Genomic DNA, 25,673 nt, shown 5'->3' on the forward strand with positions numbered 1-25,673 from the left:
ATTCTTAGTTGTTGTGGAAAATGTGTTCATCTAATTCATTTTGACAACATCTTAGCTAATGTTGGCCACTGTGCGCCGATTATGACGACGGATTTGGCGACCGGTTTTGGACTTGGTTTCCCTAGCCCAGCAGTAGGAAAGAGCGAGCCCCAAGCCGTTCGTTGAGCCACAGCTGAGCCGAGTTCAGTATCGAACGAACTCTTGGCCGTGCTGGACGTGTTGTGTGTTGCGTGTGTGTTGTTGTTGTCGTTGTCAGTCAGTTGCGACCGCGTCTCGAACGAGTGAGAGTGAATGTAAACGTGTCGCGCATGCGCTTTAAGTAATTGTTGCTCGTCTTCGGCATTTTGCTGTCACCGTTATTATAATTTATGCTGTGCACTTTTATCTACACACTTGGGTGAATACATGCGAGTATGTACATACATACATACATACCTACATATTGTACATACCACATAGCTATTTGCGAAATGAAGAGTGAAGTTATGTGAAGTCATGGCGAGTCTTTTTTACAAATGTTTGTGCGTTAAAGTTTCAAAAAGAAAAAATGGAAAAAGTGTTAAAAACAAACCATGAAATGTTCGAGAAGTTAAAACCACCCGCTGCCAAATTATTTGCAGCATTTAGAGTCGTTTGTTGTTCCTTTTTCGTGTTTGCTTTGTTTGCTGTTATTTGTATTTGTATTTTATTTTTGTTTCTTCAATTTGATTTTTTGGGTCGTTGTCGTTGTGGGTTCGCCATCTCTTTTGCTCTCACGCAAATTTTGCGTCTTCATGTGCTGCCTCTTCGCTGCTGGTGCTGGTGCTGCTGCTTCTTCTTCGTCTTCTTCTTCTTTGTCCGCTTCGAGCTTTTTTCGAGTGTCTTGCTTACGTTTTCGTTCATGAATTTAATTTATTTTTGTGTGGCTGCTGCTGTTGCGACCAGCTGCTGCTGCTGCTTCTTCTTCGCCCCGCCATGCAACAACAACAACACAGCTTGTGAAACAAAAATTCAACTCTGCGTTTGCGCAATTTTTCGTCTAGTCTCGCACAACTGAAAAACCTTTCCCAATAATAATAATAATAATCTATCAAATGTGAAACTTCGGCATCCAAAACCGAACTGTGAAAAGCCTAGAAATTCGTTAAACTCGCACAGATACACAGTACTATATAATAAGTTAATAAACACATTCTCTGTGAAATTTCAATATGAAATGAAAGTTTAAGTGCAAACATAAAATGAAATGTAATGTGTGCGTTAAGTGGATCATAAAGCAAGGCCTTTATTTAATTTAAACTAAGTGTCTATAATTATAAGCAAATTGCAGCTTTTGTGTGGCATTTTAATGTACGATCCCACGCTCTCGGCCAATCAGAATTTCGCCAAACACATCTCTATTGGGCAATTTTTTATTTACTGAGCTCTTCATTTTTTAATGACTATTCACCTTTATTCGAGTTCAAGGAAGTTCGCGGCCAACAAATTGGGAGCGAAGCAAAGTTTTTCTTTCTTTTTTTTTCAATTTTGAAAAGACTTCAATGATTTAATTGTATGGAAGCCGTATTAGAGTTTCACGGAACAACAAATTGTAATATTTTCACAACAATTTGTGGAAATTTTATGAATATATCATAGATTTGCATTGTTTTTAGAAAATATTTTACTATCTAACACTCTAAGTAATATAAATATATTTTAATTGATTTTAATTTGAAACGCTTATCACTCTTGTTTAAGTATTTGAACAATGCAGTTGATCAAAAGCATATTCAAAAATTACTTTGAAAAACAAGCTAGAAACATTAATTTATTGCTAAATTAAATTTGAAATAACAGAAATAAATATCCAGCTTTCTTATGTTGAGTCTCAGATCAAGTGTAAAACCTATTCAGAGTAAAAATATGAAATTTATTTCATTTTTTTAAGTTTCTCAAATAAGTTAAAAAGAAGGTAAGATAAGTGTTCGTTACAACAATAAAGTCCAGTTTTTTATTGTCCTTTGAAAATTCTCTACTTATGATAAATTCAAAAGAATTGATCTATCATTAATGAATTGAGAAAAAATATATTACTCTATAAAATGGTAATATCCGTAATATCAGTGTCAGCGGTTGGTGATGGAAATGTTTCACGAACAAATACGAACGAGGAAAAACGATAATATAAGAAAAGAACATGACGAATAACAGGATATAAAATTGTTAGAATTATTACCTTTAATTAATTTTCTAAACAAATATCTATAAATACCAAGCAGTGTTGTATAGTTATTTATTTGTTGAATAAAAATAGCAAGTGAAAAGAGCAACCTTTTCTTCCTGCACAAAAATTATAAATTTTAATTCATTTAAGCCACGGGAACTAAATTAGTATTTTGCTAAGCTATTTAGCATTTTTAGTCATTATCATTTATCATTACTTTTGTCATCATACCGAACAATTTGTTTGATTCGTTCTTTGAAACGCACTACTTTCACAAAAACCTTCTGATATAGACATTTGTGTGTAAGAACTTCTTACGGAAAACAGAGCAACTAAAAATGTTGCCAAATCGAGATTTGACAGCTCTACCATATATAGTACGCATGTGAATAATTAAAATCTTCACTTTCTGGCACTAGTTCGATTTAAGACGCTCCTCTTTGTATATCCACAAATGGGGCGTTATGAAAAATGTTCACCGTGTGGGCGCGTGCGCGTGGTTTTGAAAAGTAGATGTGTGGCCGTGTCGTGACGGGCCAAAGAAAGCCGAGGCAGGTCCATCTCTAGTTGCTGACACCATTAACGACGATCGATTGAACGATCGATAATTTTCACAACAGCGTTTGGAATTACAAAAAGTTGTTTGATATAAGTAGAAATGAGAGATTAGACATAAAGACGGTTTGTGAAACATATGGCAGCTACTATTTTTTATGAAAAGCCTCTCTGTTTAGTGGCAGGCTGATTGCTTTGGGACAAACGGACATGGGTGGCTAAGGAACCATCCTAAAATTTTTTTATTGGGTGCTTTATGTTGTGTTTCTCGATCTGAGAGATCTGCAGATATATAAATGAGGACTTCCACCCACTAAAATCAACCTTCTATTGCACCTACAAACTTACAAGTAATATCTAATTTAGCATTTTTTTTTACCTATGCTGCAGACTTAATTTCCACAAAATTTAAATCCAGCGGCATTGCTTCTTTCTTGCTTTCCAAAAGACTTCTCTGTACGCTCTCTACGCACAGCTGATTGCCGAGCAATTTTTAATTATGCTTTAATTCCATTAGGGATATTTGTGTTTGCGCTCTCGTTAAAAATTTCTAAATTTAAAAATATGTTCAAAACAAAACAACAACAAATGTGCGAACATCAGACGAAAAGACACAAAAGAGCTTGGGGCGCTTTGTCTTTATGGCTCGTCATTGTTGTTGTTGCTTTTGTAATGGCAATGTTAATTGTTTGCAGTTGTGCAATGGCTCTCTTATTATTGTTGTTGTTGCTGCCGTTGTCTCTGCGCATGTCATTTGGTTGGCTGTGTTGTTGTTATTTTTGTTTTTTCTTTTTCGGCTTCTTTCTCGACTATTGTCGATTATGACTAATGGCTCGGTCGGTTTGTATTTTTAAGACGCTTGGAAGGTCAATTGCTCGTACTTGTTGCTGTTGTTGTGGCTGGTTGTGGGCAATTCCGTTTTTGGTTTACTGGCCATTTAGTTTGCTGTACACATATTGCATTTAATAGACCTTTTTTTGCTTACTCTATGCAATATAATTAATTTGAAACATAAACGCACCGTTTCATCATTTTTTTGGCCTGTGTACAAGAAGCTTTTGTGGCTCTTATTATATATTGTTCATAAACTTATTTATACACACGTATATACATATGTATTAGAGCATGTGTTTGTTTCTTTTGGCTGTGCGCATATTTCTTGATCGGCCTTCCATGGTGGCTAACAGAAAAGCTTTGAAATGACTGAACATATTTCAAAACCATTTGTTTAGTTGTGCGAAAAAAAATCTATAATATCAGTGAATCGTTTAGCCTTACAAATAATTGTAAACAAAATCATTTTTTGAATATTTGTTTGGGCTAGAAAATAACTTGGCATTATTTGAAGCCATAACAATGGCTAATGAAATCGAATAAGAGTGTTTTAGAAATATATAATTGTATCCTTCATGAATTGGCCGCACAGTTCGTAAAGATCTTTAACGATTTCAAGTATGTACGAAAATAGATAATTGTGGTTGCGATGAAAGAGACAAATAATTAATAACATTATTAAGTCTTGAAAAGTAAAATTTGGAACAAGTTGTTTTGGCGTTAAATTATATATAAGTTTTTTGTATTGTTTTATATTCATGACTTAGTTGTTTATATTTAATTCAATGACGAGTTATATTTATACAGAGAAATTGGAAATTTATTTTCAATCGTCTTTTTTTATCAACATAACTCTTACTTCTCGAAACAAAACTAAGCATTTTTTCATTTATTTATTTCATTAAATATTATGTTGATATAACTTGTTTCACTTATCGAAATGAAAGTAACAATTTCTTCATACATTTATTTCATGAATTTATTAACTCAATAGAACTTCTTTCACTTCTTAAATCGAAACTAAGAATTTTTATTATATTTCTAATTTGGCATTGGAATTCTAAAGTACGAATTATTGATTTAACTAAGCCCTTTTTTATGCTCTACAGTAAGAGTAAGGCATAGCTTTACTTTAATTTGCAGATTCTATTAATTTTTAACAAAGCAATAAATTAATTGTATTACCAAAACAGATATTAACAATTATTTTATATATTTGACACTTTAATTAATTTTTAGTCTTTTGAAGAACCCTTTTTAAGAATCGTTCATTTCTTATCAGCTGGAATGGCACAACTTTAATATTAATTTGAAAATATTGCTTTTATGCCAAACGTTTGTTGTAAATTAAAGTTCTGCCATACAATTCGTTTGGAAACCTTCGCTTCTACTCTTCAGATTCGCCCAAGATTATGCAATAACTGTTAGTATTGTTTAAATCTTTTGTTCGCGTTTTCCACAAACATTTCTGACGCATCAAAATTTCTACGAAGAAACGAGAATTGCCAGCAGCGTCAGAGCCATTAGAGCTATAAACTGAACTACCACAATTGATTAAATTTAAAATTATGTAAATTGCAGAAACGCGCACGTTTTATTAACAAATGGTTTACATAAAAACACACAACAATTTCTCATGAGTCACGTGAAATAATTAATGAAAATTTACGCTTCACACAGCAAAGTCGCCGCAAGTTGCAAATTATGATAAGCTGTAAAAGCTTCAAATGAAATACACACTTTCCTAAATACTAGTACGAGTCATTATTCAAATGCGTCGCGTGATAACAAAACAAAATCAATTGAAAGCAAAGTTCCAAAAAAGTGCAAAGCGCCGCCAGCAAAGTTTGTTTAATTGATTTCACAATACAATCAAGGAAACGAAATTTTTGTTTATTTGTGCATAATAACAAAAGCAAACACATAGTACATCATATCCAAATAATTTGCAATCAATATGAGTGTTCAAAGCGCGCCCCAGCGGCGGGCATCACAGCGGGGTCGGAGCTACAGGCTCCAGCATCCAACATCATTATTAACATCATCATCGTCGTCGTTGTCGTCATCATCAGCAACGTGCTGTGCCCTCCTATTGTTGCTGATTAGTCTGGGCTACAGGCACGCTTTTGTGCATTGTTATGGTGAGTACGCGAGTATGTTATACAAATTCAATTAAGCCCATTTCCACAGATACTTATTAGATATATATAGATATAGAAGCGAACGATAGCTCCCTCTTTCTTGAAATGGCTAAGACATGTATATAAATAAATATAAGTAGTTTTAAATAAATTAGAACTAAGCAAGAGAAGAAGAAACTATTTGATGTTTATAAATAATTTTAAATAAATTACAATCAACCAAGAGAAGACGTAACTATTTGATGTTTATATTTATCTATATACAAGTAGTTATTATTATTCAATTCGCAATTACACATTATGAGTTACTTAAAGTAATTAAGCTACAGCAGTGAGGGCCTTCAGATTCTGGAGGTGTATTAATTATAAAAAAATTGTAAAAATATTAATGAGTGATTATATTAGGTTGCATATTTTGGTGTCCCTAAGAAATGCTATTGTTTGTTGGTTGCCGTTATTTGGTTTATTTATTATTTGGCTTAAGGTGTTGGGATCTTTCTATTTGGAATCGGGGACAATATAGTAGAATGTGGCTTACAGTAAGAAAAAGATTGCAGATTGGGCAGGTTGTTGGAGCAGTCTATATAATTCCCAAACGCTCTGAGTTCCCAGTGGCTCTGAGTTATAATTGAGATAGCTTGTTGTGTATACGCCCCGTGTGTTGTTCTTTAAAAAGCTAGTATGTTTTTGAATGTGATTTATCAGTCAAATTAATAAGATGTTGTTATATTACGAGTAAAGAAGTTATAAGTCTAAATGCTTTTCGATAAAATCATTATATATAATATATTATATAATATATACCCTACAAATTGTTTGTCTGTACCAACTCTTTTTTCAATAAAAAGTAGTTATCAATTTTGCATTTGGGCTTCAATTACATTTTAAACATAAACCGTTTTTTCTTAAAAATATTTCATAATATTTATTGTATTTTCTCTTGGTGAAAACTTTAAAAAATCGTTTGATTAGAGAAAGATGTTCAGTTATTGATAGTTTTTCTTGCCAAATGAGTGTTTGGCCAAGTGTTGAACAATACAAATATTTACTTTCAATTTAAGCGCAGTCGCTTGCCAACCCATGCTCAACCCAAGTACTTAAAAAAATATATATCTGCATCGTACTACTTCCTATATTATAATTGCATATATGAACTATCGAAGCACTAACCAGAAACGCATTACATGCCTGAGGCAGTTAACAACACAGCTAATGGAATTTACAATAAATATGTTATTTGCTAAAGCCGCCTCATAATTGCAAAGCACTGGCTCTGACGTCATCGCCTGGCAGAGACAAAACACTGCCTTGCGGCAGAATGTGCTGGCAACGTCCACATATCGCCAGACGTGCCAAGATCTCGTGCCACCAACTGACCGATAAACAACAAACGATTTATTATTCATATTTCAAGACATTCGCTATTCTAATCTGTCTCTCCAAGCGTCTGTCCGCCCGTCCACCCGTCCGTCACGTAGATATCACACAGCAAAGTGGGCGTGTCGACCACAGCCAGACACAACTATGGAGTCAAATGTCAATGGACGGCCATTCGATAGGTATGGTCGGCTAAATGAGTCTGTTGCGCCACCAAGTCTTTTCACGTCTAATTGTACAATATTTTCTGTTATTTGTTATGCATTGTTTATGTTTTTTTTTTGCATATCATTTTATTTATGCACAGCATGCTGTTTACTTCAAATGCAATCCATTGTACGGCTGGATTTCGCTCCCAGCATGGTGATGAAGCGCTAATATAAGGAAATCAAATATATAGAGCCCGCCCTGACGAATGCATTTGATAAATATTTACATTATACAGTCATTAGCACTTGGATTTTAATGTCTATGTGTATGTGTGTGTGTGTGTGTTTTTTGCAATTTATTGGCTAACTTTATTAGATTTTTATGTAAAGCTCGAAACGAAAACTGCAGAAGTAATTTATTGGACTGTAAAGCAATTTGCGAGCTCACTCAAAATTTATTGAAATAAAGGCTAAGCTTTTACTTGGCACATAAAGTTGGAATTGGATTAAATCTTTATTTATATTTATTTATTTATATTTACGATCGTTAAGCATCGATATCTTATTCGAGCTTAAGGGAAAGATTAAACTTTTTCCATTCTAAAATCTTTCAAGTAGCTTTTACTTGGCACATAAAGTTGGATTTGGATTATATTTATATTTATTTAACAGAAAGGTTAAACTTTGTCCATTCTAAAATCTTTCTAAAATTCTTCTAACGCATTAATTGAAACAAATGTTTCGCTGTTAGTTCCAAGAAAATAAAAATTCAATGCAATGCTTTTTATTTTTAGAAAAGCTGATGAGCTGTCACGTTTTTTGTTTTAAAAAAAAACAGCAGATCCATTATATTTGTCGTTTGCCATATTTAGCGTCTCTCTCTTTAAAAGACAAAAGCTAGTCGCGCGTTAATTATGAAATTATTTGCTTAATTGAGAAAAACAAACGTGGCCCCTTAAGCAATTTGGTAGCAGTTTTGGATTCTGTTAGTGTCAACGTACCAAAAACTTGGCCAACTCTCACGGCTTGCGGATGTGCACAACAGATTTGTGAATTGGCCCAAAAGCGTCGATCATGTGATGTGTGACTTGGCTGGTGGGCCATCACATAAAATTATGACTGTAATAAAATGTAAATTAAATTAAAAATACTGTCCACAACAGTTTGAAGTTAGTTAGAACACAAATTATTGAATCTTCTCAAGAATCTTTTTGGGCACATACGGGTAATAGCATATAACAATGACATCTATTTGTTAGCTGTTAATTGGTTGCCAATTCGAGTGCACAAAAATGCGCACATGACTTAATTTAATTTGTGAAGCAAACGGCGCCATGCACACTGAATGCGAATACTAGCAACAATTTTGGTCAAATGGCAAATTTAATGAACCACAAATCGTTGCTCGTTGCCGCTTGAAGCACGAGAAAAAATTCTTTTTCATCTTTAGCGGCTTAATTAAACAACAAGAAAAAGCTGTCGGTATCCTAAATTGTTGCGCAGAATGCAGTCTTGCCAAAAGGCAAAATGAAATGAGGCACTACACGTATTTTGCTTACACGATGTTAATGATTTTTCGGATTTTTTGCCGCGTACACAACATTAATCAAAATGCCTCTCAGTTAATTAAAAATTCCTATATTGGCTATTTTTACATACATGTAAATAATTAGCCCGAAACATATAGTATTCGCAATAATTGCCAAATTCAACTATTCATGCTTCAAATTTAATAAAACTAATTACATTGTTATTTATGCTTAAATATTGTACTAAGAGCCTACAAAGTTAACTTCAGTTTCGAAATGTGTGAGATTTATTATTTAAGTTTTTATTTTTGAAAACTGCTGGAATGCTTAAGTCGTTTCGATTGTTAGAGTTTTTTCAAACAACTCCAGAAGTTTTCAATTAATTTAAACTTCGTTAAGCAGGCTCTTAAGAATTAATAAATTATAATATATTTTATTTATTTATACGTTTCTGCTTATTGTATTGAGAAATGGAATTTTAAAAATCACCTGTGTGAAAGGAACATATTTTACTATTTAACTGAAATATAATTACAGTGTAGAGTTTCTTCAAACAAATTTAGAAATTTATTAGAAATTTTTCAAATAACTGCATCAACAATATAAAGAATTTCGTTAAACAGGGTCTTATAATTTAACAAACTAAATTATTTTTATATATTTTAAAAATTTATTGAATAAAAATATGGACACCAACATAAAAAATGTTGTTTCAATAAAATGAATTAAACGTTATTCGAGCTTTTGTCAAAAACAAGTAAGCAATTAATAGCAATACAAATCAATTGATTTATTAAGCGACACAAGAAAGACAATTTTTCTAAATGCTAACTATCTTTTCTTATTTCAAAAACCATGTGTAGTTTATAGATATTCCTCACCCTAGTTCACAATTTAACGGCAAGCTTTCCCTGCCACATGCACGTGAAATAAACCCAAAATATGACAGTAGCGTGTGAAAATATTTACACATATATCTATATATATAGTCAAGCGTTTGCGCACGCAGACCAAGAAGAAAGTACAAAATATTGCACACAAACACAAAACAATAATTACATTGCGACAATATCATATTTCATGCAACCAAATCGAAAGACTTAGGAAACGAACGTGATATTAATCACGGTATATGCGCCACTTGATGACGACTCTGCATGTCACTATTTTTGGGGGAATCCGTGATGTCGTGCATGTTTTTCCAACGTCAACCACTTGTCATATATGCTGAACAAATACTTATAAGTATACTTAGTGTGTACAGGTGTTCCTATATATATATATATATATATATATATATATATATATATGTATAAGTATAAGTGTGTGTGTTTGCAACATTCCTAAGCCACCAACGCACATTTGTAACTGCTGATCACACCAATACAAATGCACGGACAGCATCATCAACACATTGAGGTGAAGCTTCCGTTCAACAACAAATCCAATGAGCAACGACGCTCACTGAGCAGTTCTTCAATTTTTAGTTGAGCGGCTTATTGTTGTTGTTGCTGCTGCCCCTTCAATACGTTTTTGGTTAACCGGATCTGATTCTGATTGCTGCTTCTGCTAGCACGGCTGCTTGACTTTGTTGACTTGACTTTTTGTTGCTGTTTAAGTATAGAGACGACGCTGTTGCCATCCATCATTCTACACACATACACACAAATAAATAAATATAGGCGAGCATTGCTCTCTGAAATGACAGAAAACGTAGTCATGATGTCTGTTGTTGCTCATTATTCGCAAATTCCCTTTACAAAACGAGACCATGTGTTTATTCAGTGCATTTGAGGATTGTTTTATAGGAGAATATTGCAAAGTAAATGGAATGTGATGTTCTTAGACTAGTGTCAGCAAAATGTATGCAGAATATTGTAATTATTGTACTCTGCAAAAGCCAAAGTAACAAATGGATTAAATAATACTGACTTGCAAGACAAGCTTCTAAGCTTCTTCTCTCTGTTCAGTTGTTCTTTTTTTTATATCGGTAGTTCTATTGACGCCTCTGACCACACTTCGCTATGATTTTTATAATTTTTATATATTTCCTATGTCGACAGTCAATGTTTGTTGACAAAAATAAATAAATAAATAAATAAAAAAAAATAAAAGACACAATTCATCATCAAAAGTTCGCACAGGAATTCAATTGTGATTTTCCTAGACTAGAGTCAGCAGAATTTATGCAGAATATTAAACTTATTGTACTCTACATAAGCCAAACTAACAAACGAATAAAATAATTTTGCCTTGCAAGACAGAATTCCACATACAAGTATAGGGGGTATTCATGGATAGACATGGCTTTTATGTTCCAACAGCTGTGTGTTGTTAGCTTGTCATATCTACAACATTTTCACTTGAATAGAAGTTCATTCAAAAGTAGATAGAACGTATTCTACATTTTAAAAATGTGTTATTGCTTCTCAAGACACAATTCCACATATAAAGGGTATTCATCAAAAGCCAAACTATAGTCCAACTTAGCTCAGTTGTCAGCGGCATTACTTTTATGGTCCAACAGCTGTGTGTTGTTCGTTTGTCATATCGACAACGTTTTTACTTGAATAGATTTTCATTCAAAAGTAGATAGAACGTATTGTACATTTTTGTACAATTTTACAAATTTTACAAATTAGTAAAATAATAGCAAAGTTTAGCTTTGATTTTCGGGGCGGCCATTGGCTCTACCTTTAAACTGGTTTCTGTAATCGGCACGTGCGGGTTGGTGGAAGGAGATCGTCGTGCCTTCTGTGCCAAACTAATTATAATCAAATGTTAAATGTTCACATTCAACGTCAGAACAATTTGCTGCTGATTTTTATCACAAGAAGGTGAACAAAATTTAATTGCGAATTATTTGTTACTGTTGCTCTTTTTTTTTGTAAAACAAGAACCATTAAGTCATGTTTTTAAAACGCATGTTTAATTATGAGTCAAGAGCTGTGCGCTTCTTGAAATAAATTAAATAAATTTAAATAATTTGCAGTACATTTGGAAGTAAATGTAGCCAATTATAGCATTAATTTGGAAAGGTTTGCAGTTAACCAACATTACTGATTAATTAAGCTAACAAATATGCTAAATGCTAGCCATAAATACAAATCGCATTCAGTCCACAATTCTCAGTGCTCGTTGCATTACTGGGTGTGTTGGCTAAGTGGACCGAAAGACCTCAAACGCACTCGATTGAAAACAAATCAAGCATACTTGTATTTATGTTTCTATAAAAATTGTTAGTAAGCCTGGCAATTGAGCAGAAATTGTTACATTTTATCGCTCAAGTAATTTGTATAAAAAATTGTTTAATAAACCGGCCTCTAGCTTGCTCCACTTACATACGAGTGTGCCAGTAGAGTGTGTTGTGTATGTGTGTGTGTGTGTGTGTGTGTAGATTGTATCTTGATTAAAAGTGCGTGGCATATAATTCAGCAGCATTTAAGGCATGTTCTGGTCTGGACTGAAAACTCACTGCCAAGCCACTTAGCGCGACATATGAACGCATAAAATTTCGATTTTGAAAACTAAATCGAAATGAACTGCGACAGTAATCGGCAGAGCTAAGTGTCCATAAACAACATTGCAAATTATTTCAGATTTATGAAAGTGATTCGATTTCAAATTACAGATAGCCATATATGCCTGATTAATGACTAATTTATAGCATTCCAATGACTATTATTTCTAGTGGGTTGCAGCGAGGCTGTGTTCTGTTATGAGGCTTCAACTTGCATATATTTATGAAGATAATAAAACTTAAAACGTTATGATTGCACCTTTGTCTTTTTTTTTTTTGCATGTTATATCAATTAATTTATTTTATAGTCGAGCACTGATGGAAACTAATTGGGAGTACTCAGAATGTCGTTTAAGCTTCACATTAATTATTATATATTTATACTCTTTGTGATTTATATTCCTTGTGGGTGCATTAATATCCTTAATTCTAAATAGTTACTCCATTTTGGCGATTCAACATGTTTATTTTATACCCATATTTGTATATTACTGAAATTTTTCTTATTTTAATGTACATTTACTCTTGTTTTTTTGAAGTTTAATTGATTAGTTTATTAATGAAATTTTCCAAGTAAAAAAAAAGAACAAGCATATTATAATATAAAATATATATAGTATATACATATACATATATCATTTTTGAATTGACTGATGACTTCAAAGACGCAGTGCAGTTACATTAACTTTCCTTGCAAAAAATTAATGAATTGAATTTCAAAATATTGGACGCAATACTTAATGGGTATTTTTTAATTACACCTTCAATTCTTGTGAACGAAAATTTACTTTCATTTTGTTGCTGCAGCCTAGAAATCCACATATTTTGGAACTGACACTGCCAAGCCTACTGTAAGGACTACAATTGTTGAAATTCAAATTTGGAACTGCCTTTATTTCCTAAAAACTTTAATGCTTAGACATTATGTAGGGGCTAGCAAGTTAAGCATGTCTGCTTAAGATTAAACATTCACAAATAAAACTTCCTTGGTTGGGGCATGAGTTCTTTTTCATCTTATTAAATTTTTATATACCCTACACATGAAGGGTCCCGTACTTTTTCTGACCGCAGCTGCTTATAAGTCTCCACAAGGATAGGCATTTACTTTACATTAATTCTTTTGCAATTAATGTTTGAATTCACATTGTGTGACTGTGTTTCTTTTATTAGTTTCTAAAATTTGAAATTGTTTACAAATAAATGAGCGGAATTCTATTGTCGAATAAGAAACTGCATAATTAGGTCAAATTTTGCTTTTAAGTATTATGTGTAAGTGTTCGCAATTGCATTTAGTTGTCTTTAATAATTATTTCAGTGTTGAGTAGCACGGCCCAGTTGTTTGGCTTTGACAGAATTTTAATTACTTTCTTGTTTGCGGCATCGTCTGGCCGCTCCAATATCTTCCAGTCCGGCTTATAGCCCTCTATAAAGAGGTGCAATGAATGATGCTCTTTGAGAGGTCTAGCGTCTATGACATACAAATCTCGGACATAATGCTCCATGGTCCATTCACTGAGCCATATATTGAGGAGAAAAAGCTTTGGGAAACCGAACACAAGCGGCTTCAACTGCTCCTTTTTAGCTCGAATGGTTATATGCAGAATCTGAAGCTCCTTCAGTTTTAGCAACGTATCTATGTCCGATGCCTGGCAGAATAGCTGCAATTCACGCAGGGTGCTTATGGCACAGATATCTTGTATTTGCTCCTCCGGAATCAAGGGGCCTATTAGGATGAGGCTTTGAATGGGTTTAGTTGACTTCTTCTTGAGTGCATCTAGAAGTTCGGCACGCAACGGCTTGTGATGCCAGATGAGGACATGCTGGAGCTCTGACAGCTCACATATGCATTCGCATTCCTGGAACTCTGAGCGAACGGCAAAGCCGAAACGCTCCAGTAATGGACAAATGCGCATAATGCTTCTGAAATCCTTCTGGTTGAGATCATCGGGATGGCGCTGTAGGTTCAGATAACGCAAATTGCGCATAGCTTGGCAGCAGTTCAGCACAAAGGACTTGCTGATACCGACATAGGTGTAGAGCTCCAGGGATAACAAAGTCTTAAAGTCGGCTAACCTAGCGCTCAGGCGGGGCAAGTCCCGGAGCATTGAGGTCAACTCCTCCAAGTCATCATAAGCGACAAAGCGCTCACGATTGCTCAACGTATCCCTCTTCGAAGGATCCACACTATCCTCCAAGAGGGACATTTTCAGCAGCAGCTGCAGTCGCCGCAAATTTGGACAATTCTTGCTCAACAGCCGCATATACCCCTCTACCTTGTATAGGGGTGTAATTGGAATCGCTAAGCTCTGCACATAATCACCGACCAGTTCCAGAAGGCTCTTCAGCTCCATCTCGGTTAAAGCAGTCGTGAATTCCATGTTCATGAGCTCACAGAAGGGACCCACATAGTTTTGAAAGACAATACGAAAACGCCTACAGGTGCGCGCCAACTTCAGTTGATTCTTTATTCCCAGATTCTTCATGATCCCCTCGAGGCAGACATCATTCAGCGATAAGACGTTCGGTTGCTCACTGGACTCGTTCATTGTGCTTGCGCGATAACTAAAGGATTTAATTTAAATCGCGATGCGAGCTTTATTCGAATTTGTAACAATTTGATGAAAAAACTAAATTTCTCTTGAACGCTCCGAATAACTGTACAAGTTTTTCTAAATGTGACTCAAGAAAATGTGCCTCTAAAGATTTATTAGGCATAGCCTACACAATCTCTTGGAAATAAATCAAATAAATTGAAATGAATATTAAAAACTAATTTGGAAAACACAGTTATTTTGCAACTGGAATTCTTAATTTTTTTCTGAGGACTGATCTCAAAATCAAAGTATTTTTGAACTAATAAAATATACTATTTTATTTTATAATATTTTATATTTTTTATATAAATTTTTATATATTTATATATTTTTTTATATATATTTTTTTCAAACTTATGTTGATGGTAAAAAGACATTCTGTCTCAAATAAAGATTGAATTATAATTCAAACTAAAAGCCATTTTGTCAATCAGTTGAACTAAGAATTGTTCTTTTTTGTTAATTTAAAATTAAGACTGAAATATAATCCAAACTAAAGCTTTTCTGTCTAAAAGTTGAAGTAAGAATTTAAAATGTTTAATTATAAACAAAAATTATAATTCAAACTAAAAGTCCTTCTATGCATTTTTTAAAATTTTTTTTTTAGTAGAAATAAAGACCGAATTATAAACAAAAAAAGCCATTCTGTCCATTAGTTGAACTAAGAATTTATTTGTTTTTAAAAAATAGAAATAAATTCTGAATTATAATCCAAACTAAAAGCCATTTTTCCATCATCCACCAAAGAAATATTTTCTATTTTGTAAATTTACAATAAATACTTAAATAACATCCATACTAAAACCCATTCTGTCCATCAGCTTATCTAAGAATATTATACTTTTTTTTTCAAACTTTGAAATAAAGATTGAATTGTAATCCAAACTAAAAGCCATTCTTTTCATCAGATTTCTTTTTTTTTAAATTGAATTAAATGTAAAGATTTAAAATCTGAATTGTAATCCAAACAAATGTCATTCTATCCATCATTTGAACTAAGAATTGTTTTCTATTTTGTAAATTTAAAATAAATACTTTAATAACATGCAAACTAAAAACCATTCCGTCTTAACTAAAAAGTGTTATACTTTGTTAATTTAAAATAAACACTAAATTATAATCCAACTAAGAATTTTATACTTTTTTTTTAAATTTAAAAAAAATTGAATTGTAAACCGAACTAAAAGCCATTCTGTCCATTAGTTAAACTATATTTATTTAATTTTAAGAATTATTTTCGAAATAAAATCTGAATTAAGACTTAATTGTAATCCAAACTAAAAGCCATTCTATCCATTACTTAAACTACGAATTTATTTAATTTTAAGAATTATTTTAGAAATAAAATCTGAATTGCATTCCAATCTAAAAGCCATTCTGTCCATCAGCTCAACTAAGAATTGTTCTCTTCTTTTGCAGAAAAAATGTATAGCCAAACGGAGAAGCAGCGCTACGATGGCTGGTACAACAATTTAGCTCACCCCGACTGGGGCTCTGTAGGTGAGTGATCAACTGTTTGACGATTTTTTAGCCAATAGTCTGAACGCAGTAATGAATTCAAATATTGGACCGAGCCCTTTGATTATAATTAGCATACATCGAACAAGTGATTATTTGCATATTGTTGCATGATCTCTGACCGCCCACTGCTCGCTTCCATTTCCCCCACAGATAGCCATCTGGTGCGGAAAGCGCCGCCCTCCTACTCAGATGGGGTGTATGCCATGGCCGGGGCGAATCGGCCCTCCACCCGTCGCCTGAGTCGCCTGTTTATGGGCGGTCGTGACGGTCTGGGCTCAAAGTTCAATCGCACAGCCCTGCTGGCTTTCTTCGGCCAGGTGGTCGCCAACGAGATTGTCATGGCCTCCGAGTCCGGTTGTCCCATTGAAATGCATCGCATCGAGATCGAGAAGTGTGACGAGATGTATGACAAGGAATGTCGCGGCGACAAGTATATACCATTTCATCGGGCGGCCTACGATCGTGACACGGGCCAGAGTCCGAATGCTCCACGTGAACAGGTGGGTGAAGGGTGAATACGGCTCTATACGGCGTTATACGTCAAGGTTCCCGTTCTACACGTGTACAAAATTGCAATAAAAACTACTCCGCAGATAAATCAAATGACTGCTTGGATTGATGGCAGTTTCATTTACAGCACCTCAGAGGCGTGGCTCAATGCCATGCGCTCCTTCCACAACGGCACGCTCCTTACCGAGAAGGATGGCAAAATGCCGGTGCGGAACACGATGCGTGTTCCGTTATTCAACAACCCGGTGCCGAATGTCATGAAAATGTTGAGTCCAGAGCGATTGTTCTGTAAGTTTTCCAAATTTCCTTTCAATGACTATTTACTTGCTATTGAATTGTTATGCTTTCTTTTAACAAATAACAATACTAATATTTATTTAAATCAAATATTATTTATTCTAATTTGAAGCCAATTTAAGACTAATTTTAATATTCAATTTTTAATTTTTTTTTTTTAAATTTATTTTTCTACTTTCTGATTTTTTAAATTATTTTTTAACATTTTTTGAACATTTATTTTTTGTAAAATATTTTTGATTTTATTTTTAAATTTTTTTTTTTAATGTATTTTTTAAAATTTATTTTGTTTATTAGTTATTTTATTGCGAATCGGTTAGCAGCCAAAAAGCGGCAGTTTTTAAATTATTTCTCTTATAATAATACACTTACAGAATTTAAGACTGCAAGTATTTTATTTTACTCGAAAGGCCCCCAAAATTATTTAACAATTCTTATCAAAATTTAAGCTTGCTTACACAAACTTGTAGGACAATTGAGAAATCTTCTACTATATTCTCCTAACAATGTTTATTCCAATTGGTATTCCAATTTGAGTGGTTATTTTCATTCCAGATTTTCAAATCAGTTTCAAACCATTACACCCGTAGAAGTTAATGCAAATTCTATTGCTTTTTAATTCAAATAATTCTTGTGGAAAATTAGAAAAAGAGTCTGCACGTAGAATTTATTTAAGTATATTAAAACATTCGATTGATATACCATAAGTATTAATAGGTTTTTCGCTGGATACTTATTGTTTATTTGAGTTTAGCTTCGTATAACCAATTTATGCTGAGATATATGAGCAGTTAGAAAATTGGGTTACTTAGTTCTATTCGTATTTATTTATTTATTTTAAATATATTAGCTAAAATTTATATATAAATTATATATTAAAAATTGAAAAACAACAGGTTTAAGAAACTTAAAAAATCGCTTTTTATATGAAATTATAAATAATCTAAATTAAATTTTACATTTATTTATGTGCTAGTTTTACAATTTAAAAACAGAATTTTTTAAATACTTTAAAAATCGGTTATTAATGAAATTAGAAAAAGGTTTGCGCTTTTAGTGATGTGGAAAATCTAATCTTTTAATAGACATATGCTGTCTCCTTAGTGTGCATTAATTTTTGTAGAAGTTAAGTAGTTAAGTTTTAAATATTTTAATAATACATTAACAAACATGCATAGTGTTTTCTTCTAAATTTCGCTTTCCTAAAACCCTAATCTGCCATCACTTCTACAGCAAAATTTCAATTACCAAGCTATGCTTTTCAATTTCTCCCATTGTTTCAGTGCTTGGCGATCCCCGCACCAATCAGAATCCTGCAGTGCTCTCCTTCGCCATTTTGTTTCTGCGCTGGCACAACACGCTTGCGCAGCGCATCAAGCGCCTGCATCCTGACTGGAGTGACGAGGACATTTATCAGCGTGCCCGTCATACCGTGATAGCAAGTCTGCAGAATATCATTGTCTACGAGTATTTGCCCGCCTTTCTGGGGTCCGAGATGCCAGCCTATGAGGGGTACCAGCAGGACGTACATCCGGGAATTGGACACATCTTTCAGGCAGCAGCCTTTCGATTCGGCCACACCATGATACCGCCGGGCATTTACAGACGAGATGGCGAGTGCAATTTCAAGGAGACGCCCATGGGCTATCCAGCCATACGTCTGTGCTCTACTTGGTGGGACTCGAGTGTACGTAATGGGAAGTCTGACTTTAAAATATAAGTTAATTATCTATTTTTACTCAACGCGCAGGGCTTTTTTAGTGATACAACCGTAGAGGAGGTGCTCAGGGGCTTGGCTTCGCAAATTTCGGAGCGTGAGGATCCTGTTCTCTGTTCCGATGTGCGTGACAAGCTCTTCGGTCCGATGGAATTCACGCGACGTGACTTGGGAGCTCTTAACATAATGCGAGGACGCGACAATGGATTACCGGATTATAACGCGGCACGGGAAGCATATGGCCTGCCAAGACGAAAGAACTGGACAGAAATAAATCCAAAGCTATTCGAAAAGCAGCCAGAGCTGTTAGAGTGAGTATAGCTGTGCCTTATAATCATAATTATAACTGAGGAGAACTAAAGTTAAAGATAATTTAAAAGATATTTAAAAGATAATATTGTTAGTGTTATTGTTGTTAGTCCTGCAGCTGCTCAGTTCCTCATCTAACTTGTAGTTGTAAATATTCAGTCAACTCTATTTAAGTAACGTACAAAGAATTAATCTTTTATTTAATTATTTATTTCATCGAGAAACAAAGCTGTTCATGTAAAAAAAAAAATAGTTAAAACTTAAGAATAAAACAGTCTATAGAGATTACAATAATATCTAATAACGAATCTGACTCGATGGGGGAATAAACAGCAGAGAAGAATTTGAGATGAAGTAGAATTGGAGATGAAGAAGAATTGGAGATAAATAATAATTGGAGATGAAGAAGAATTGGAGATGAAGAAGAATTTGAGATGAAGTAAAAATGGAGATGAAGTAGAATTGGAGATGAAGAAGAATTTAAGATGAAGATGAATTGTAGATGAAGAATAATTGGAAGAAGAATTGGAGATGAAGAATAATTGGAGATGAAGAAATAGCAATCCAAAATAAAGAAATATTATTTTAAAAAAACAAATTTAAATTTAAACTAAATATTAACAAGTTAAAAAAAGAATCATACATAATACTTGAGATGTAATTTTAAATATTTATTTATTTTTTATTATGATTTATTTTTATAATAAAATGAGTTACTTTTTAAATGGCCTTCCCGCATATTAAACATTCCTTTTCGTATCCCCAGCATGCTAATCTCGGCCTACGACAATCAGCTGGATGATGTGGACGTATATGTCGGCGGCATGTTGGAATCCTATGGGCATCCGGGCGAGCTCTTCACCATTGTCATCAAGGAGCAGTTCCGACGACTGCGCGACGCCGATCGCTTTTGGTTTGAGAATGAACGCAATGGCATTTTTACTCCGGAGGAGATAGCGGAGATACGGAAGATCACGCTGTGGGACATTATTGTGAATAGCACGGACATAGCTGTGGATGAGATCCAGCGCGATGTGTTCAGATGGCAGACGGGCGATCCTTGCCCGCAGCCCATGCAATTGAATGCCACGGAATTGGAGCCGTGCAATCATCTGGAGGGCTACGATTACTTCTCCGGCTCCGAATGCATGTTCATCTATGTGTGCGTATTCCTGGGCTTTGTGCCCATCTTGTGTGCCGGAGCGGGCTATTGCGTGGTCAAGCTGCAGAACAGCAAGCGGAGGCGTTTGAAGATACGGCAGGAGGCTTTGCGAGCACCCCAGCACAAGGGATCCGTGGACAAGATGCTGGCACGTGAATGGCTGCATGCGAATCACAAGCGATTGGTTACGGTCAAGTTTGGACCGGAAGCGGCTATATATACGGTGGATCGGAAGGGCGAGAAACTGCGCACATTTAGTCTGAAGCACATCGATGTGGTTAGTGTGGAGGAGTCGGCCACCAATCACATCAAGAAGAAGCCCTACATACTGCTGCGTGTGCCCAGCGATCATGATCTGGTGCTGGAACTCGAATCCTATGGAGCACGTCGCAAGTTTGTCAAGAAACTGGAGGACTTTCTGGTGCTGCACAAGAAGGAGATGACGCTGATGGAGGTGAATCGCGATATAATGCTGGCCCGGGCCGAGACACGCGAGCGCCGTCAGAAGCGGCTGGAGTACTTCTTTCGGGAGGCCTATGCCCTGACCTTTGGACTGCGCCCGGGCGAACGACGTCGTCGCTCCGATGCCTCCAACGATGGCGAGGTTATGACCGTCATGCGCACGAGTTTGTCAAAGGCAGAGTTTGCCGCCGCGCTGGGCATGAAGCCCAACGATATGTTTGTGCGCAAAATGTTCAATATTGTGGATAAGGATCAGGATGGGCGCATCAGCTTTCAGGAGTTCCTCGAAACCGTCGTGCTCTTCTCACGGGGCAAAACCGATGACAAGTTGCGCATTATCTTCGATATGTGCGACAACGATCGCAACGGAGTTATCGATAAAGGCGAACTGAGCGAGATGATGCGCTCCCTCGTGGAGATTGCACGCACAACCAGTCTGGGCGATGATCAGGTCACCGAGCTAATCGATGGCATGTTTCAGGATGTGGGCTTGGAGCACAAGAATCACTTGACCTATCAGGATTTCAAGCTGATGATGAAGGAGTACAAGGGCGACTTTGTGGCCATCGGATTGGACTGCAAGGGTGCCAAGCAGAACTTCCTGGATACCTCCACAAATGTGGCGCGCATGACGTCCTTTAACATCGAGCCCATGCAGGATAAGCCCAGACATTGGCTACTGGCGAAATGGGATGCTTATATCACATTCTTGGAGGAGAATCGTCAGAACATCTTCTATCTGTTCCTGTTCTACGTCGTCACCATTGTGTTGTTTGTGGAGCGCTTCATCCATTACTCCTTCATGGCCGAGCATACGGATTTGCGTCACATTATGGGTGTTGGCATAGCCATTACACGTGGCTCGGCGGCATCCCTCTCATTCTGCTACTCCTTGCTGCTACTCACCATGTCCAGGCAAGTGCTATGTTTATATTAATTGATTTATTTATTTTCCGAATTGAAAAACGATTGACTTTCCATTGGGCAGGAGAAGCTGAACTAGTTCTAAACCTAATCTAATGTTTTCTTTTTATCAGCGTTGCTTTCACGAATGATTTCTCTGAAGTTTCTCTAAAGAAAGGATGATAAAAAAGCATTAGAAGAGTTCTTCGTGGAATGTAAATAAAAATAATGAGTAATTGACATTTCTACCCAATTAAGAGGCAATAGAAGAAACGAACAAAAATTAATTTTTGTTATAATAAACTATTTGCATGTCTGCTCGAACTAAAGCAACTAGAACTTGAAATGCTATTAGCAGAGTGTTTTTATTAATGTGTTTTTCTTTTTTTTATGCTTTACAGAAACCTCATCACCAAGCTGAAGGAGTTTCCCATTCAGCAGTACATACCACTGGACTCTCACATCCAATTCCATAAGATTGCCGCCTGCACCGCGCTCTTCTTCTCCGTGCTCCACACCGTGGGACACATCGTGAACTTTTATCACGTGTCGACGCAATCGCACGAGAATCTGCGCTGTCTCACCCGCGAGGTGCACTTCGCCTCCGACTACAAGCCGGACATTACGTTCTGGCTGTTCCAGACGGTTACGGGCACGACTGGAGTGCTGCTCTTCATCATAATGTGCATTATCTTTGTCTTCGCACACCCCACCATCCGGAAGAAGGCGTACAAGTTTTTCTGGAACATGCACACCCTCTATATTGGACTCTATTTGCTGAGCCTGGTGCATGGCTTGGCGCGTCTGACGGGTCCGCCACGTTTCTGGATGTTCTTCCTGGGGCCGGGCATCGTTTATACGCTGGACAAGATTGTGTCGCTGCGCACCAAATATATGGCACTGGATGTGATTGAGACGGATTTGTTGCCCTCCGATGTCATCAAAATAAAGTTCTATAGGCCGCCGAATCTGAAGTATTTGTCGGGCCAGTGGGTGCGTTTGTCCTGCACCGCCTTCAGGCCGCATGAGATGCACAGCTTCACGCTGACCTCGGCGCCCCATGAGAACTGTCTGAGCTGCCACATTAAGGCGCAGGGTCCCTGGACCTGGAAGCTGCGCAACTATTTCGATCCCTGCAACTACAATCCGGAGGAGCAGCCGAAAATACGAATTGAGGGTCCCTTCGGCGGCGGCAATCAGGATTGGTACAAGTTCGAGGTGGCCGTTATGGTGGGCGGCGGAATCGGTGTTACGCCCTATGCCTCCATACTCAATGATCTGGTGTTCGGCACCAGCACCAATCGGTATTCGGGCGTGGCCTGCAAGAAGGTATACTTCTTGTGGATATGTCCATCGCACAAGCATTTCGAGTGGTTCATCGATGTGCTGCGCGATGTGGAGAAGAAGGATGTCACCAATGTCCTGGAGATACACATTTTCATAACGCAATTCTTTCACAAGTTCGATTTGCGCACAACAATGCTGGTTAGTCTAATTTGTTCGTTTCTTCCTTCAATATGAACCACCTTAAATAATATATATGTTTCCCATTCTGCAGTATATATGCGAAAATCATTTCCAACGTCTGTCAAAGACCTCCATTTTTACGGGACTGAAGGCAGTCAATCATTTCGGACGACCGGATATGAGCAGCTTCCTCAAATTTGTGCAGAAGAAGCATTCCTATGTAAGTAAAAACTACCTTTCTCTTCATAGCTCTAAATAGTAATCAGCGGAACCCCAATTGTGTTTAAATTAGTTCTTTAAATTTAAGAACAAGTAGCGAGGCATTCTGCCTTAATACTTTCCAACAACTTTAGACAACTGACAGAAAGCTAATACTTGTAGTGCGAATTAATTTGATAAAAATAATAAATCATAGTTCACTTAATATTTATAGTAGTAAGTAAAACATTTTTATAAAAACAGTCTCCTCCAACTATTCGAAACACAAAAGGTTTTCCATTTAGTAGAAATAGCATAAATTGAACTTAAACCTTTTTCTGGATCACATGATTTATTTGTCTATTAAGAAATACTTATTCAATTGGATTCTACCATTATAGGCTGACTAGCTTTCAAAACGGATTTCTTTTAAGTACTAACGAGCTCTCTATTTTTAAGGCTTTGATAAAAAAAAAGCAAAAAGATGTAGTTGTTATTGAAAAGATTTTTGTTAGGCATTTTTTCTCAAATAAATTCAAGTATGCATCGTAATTAAATTTAAATTTATTTAAAAAACCTTTCTGGCGTTTTTTTATCATCATTTAATATCATCATTAAATATGATCATTAAATATCATCATTAAATATCATCATTAAATATCATCATTAAATATTTCTTAAATGGATAATTTACGCCAAGAAGCTATAATTCCTATTGAAAACATTTTTGTTACACATGTTAGGCATTTATTTTTCTCAAAATAATTCAACTTTGCTTCAAATTTGAATTTAAATTTATTTTAAAAACCCTGTGTTTTTGTCAATAAATCTATTTTCTATTTATAATATAAACGTAATGCAAGCCTAAAAGTTAAAGTTCTTATTTAAAAGATTTTTGTAACACATGTTAGGCTTTTTTTTCTCAAAATAATTCAATTTAAATTTATTTTAAAAACCTTTCTTGTGTTTTTTTTTTTGTTGTCAGCAAATCTTTTTTTAAATTTATAATATAAGCTTAAAAAATGTAGTTGTTATTGAAAGAAAAGGATTATTGTTATTATTATACATATGAGCCTTTATTCTTAGCAAAAATTCTAGTTTTTCGCATTTAAATTTAAATTTATTATAAAAACCTATCTTCTTTTTTTGTCAGTATATTTATTTTTAAATGGATAATGAAGGTATACTTGTAGTTGTTATTGAATAGATTTTTGATTTTAAATCTTTAAAATTTAAATTTATTTTCAAAACCTTTCTTGCATTTTCTTTGTGTCAGCAAATCTTTTTGAATGTACAATGTAAGTTTAATAGTTATAGTTCTTTTTGAAGAAAAGGGATTTCCCTTCATTCTACATAACTTGTTATTTCAATCCAATCTTCTATCAACCATTTACTTATATATTTACGTATTACCATAAATCCTGAGCTGATCAACGCTTTGATTTTAATTGCAGGTCTCCAAAATAGGCGTATTCTCTTGTGGGCCGAGGCCACTCACAAAAAGTGTTATGTCCGCCTGTGATGAAGTAAATAAAACGCGCAAGTTGCCTTATTTTATACATCATTTCGAAAACTTTGGTTAAGTTCTGAGCCATTTAGAAATCTATCTGCCTGCTGCAACGACAACGAAAATGTTGACAACAAATTTCATTCATTTAGGTAATTAAGCGAATTTAAAACTTTCCCCCAACCACGCGTATGCATGTACTTATAACTAATCTAACTGATATTCATTCATAAATATTTAGTCAAGTCCTGTTTTAGTGCATTATACAAACAAATTCATGAATAGCTATAGAAAATTATGTAACAACAACAAATACAACAACGATGCGGCCTCTCTCTATCTCTCTATATATATACTATATGTATACTTATGTGGATGTGTATATGTGTATGTGTAATTTATTGAAAATATGATTTGTTATCAGTTTTTGTAAAAGTAAACGATCGCATTATTATTTATTAAAAATTTACAATATAATTGAAAACGAACAACAAGCAGTTTCTTTTATGCCAAGCAGTTCAAATGCAAAAAAGCTTCGACAGTTCATTAAAGTTGAGCTTTGAGAGTGACAGTGCATGCCAAACTGTAAGTTGACGGCAAATCTACAGTGCATGTTAAAAAAGTGGACACAGCTACTTAAAGAAAAGGAAACAAGAGAAAGAATTGCTTCAGATTTGCTGTGCAGATGAAAACTGCTTTTGAAAAGTAAATAAAAAGTAATTTCAACGACTATTTT

The 25,673-nt window shown here is 35.2% G+C and overlaps 2 protein-coding genes across 5 annotated transcripts; one reads left to right on the forward strand and one right to left on the reverse strand.

Moving 5' to 3' along the window:
- The first annotated feature begins 221 nt into the window (after positions 1-221).
- Positions 222-25,321, forward strand: LOC115626339 (dual oxidase). Of its 4 annotated transcripts, none has more exons than XM_030521685.1 (11): positions 222-411; positions 5,156-5,715; positions 16,304-16,384; positions 16,556-16,905; positions 16,999-17,203; positions 18,496-18,899; positions 18,963-19,240; positions 20,005-21,777; positions 22,167-23,250; positions 23,324-23,452; positions 24,885-25,321. In XM_030521685.1, exons 2-11 carry the CDS (start codon positions 5,532-5,534, stop codon positions 25,011-25,013), a joined length of 4,617 nt encoding a protein of 1,538 aa, XP_030377545.1. In that variant the 5' UTR covers positions 222-411; positions 5,156-5,531; the 3' UTR covers positions 25,014-25,321. The 4 variants fall into 4 exon arrangements, with proteins under 4 accessions (XP_030377545.1, XP_030377546.1, XP_030377548.1 ...); XM_030521686.1 differs by having other exon boundaries at positions 5,255-5,715; XM_030521688.1 differs by having other exon boundaries at positions 5,260-5,715.
- LOC115626341 lies at positions 13,417-14,907 on the reverse strand. The gene has a single exon (XM_030521689.1). It carries the CDS (start codon positions 14,834-14,836, stop codon positions 13,580-13,582), a length of 1,257 nt encoding a protein of 418 aa, XP_030377549.1. The 5' UTR covers positions 14,837-14,907; the 3' UTR covers positions 13,417-13,579.
- Positions 25,322-25,673: the final 352 nt, after the last annotated feature.

The sequence above is a fragment of the Scaptodrosophila lebanonensis genome, unplaced genomic scaffold (genome assembly GCF_003285725.1).
Source record: "Scaptodrosophila lebanonensis strain 11010-0011.00,11010-0021.00 unplaced genomic scaffold, SlebRS2 tig00000085-arrow-pilon, whole genome shotgun sequence".
In the NCBI taxonomy this organism is placed as follows: domain Eukaryota; kingdom Metazoa; phylum Arthropoda; class Insecta; order Diptera; family Drosophilidae; genus Scaptodrosophila; species Scaptodrosophila lebanonensis.

What these genes read in the sequence shown, in the direction of transcription:
- LOC115626339 (XM_030521685.1), top strand. Translation starts at nt 5,532, where the DNA reads ATGAGTGTTCAAAGCGCGCCCCAGCGGCGGGCATCACAGCGGGGTCGG. An exon ending in CGAATGCTCCACGTGAACAG is followed by an intron (nt 16,906 to 16,998) that starts GTGGGTGAAGGG and finishes ACTACTCCGCAG; the next exon opens with ATAAATCAAATGACTGCTTG. An exon ending in CTACTTGGTGGGACTCGAGT is followed by an intron (nt 18,900 to 18,962) that starts GTACGTAATGGG and finishes CTCAACGCGCAG; the next exon opens with GGCTTTTTTAGTGATACAAC.
- LOC115626341 (XM_030521689.1), bottom strand. Translation starts at nt 14,836, where the DNA reads ATGAACGAGTCCAGTGAGCAACCGAACGTCTTATCGCTGAATGATGTC.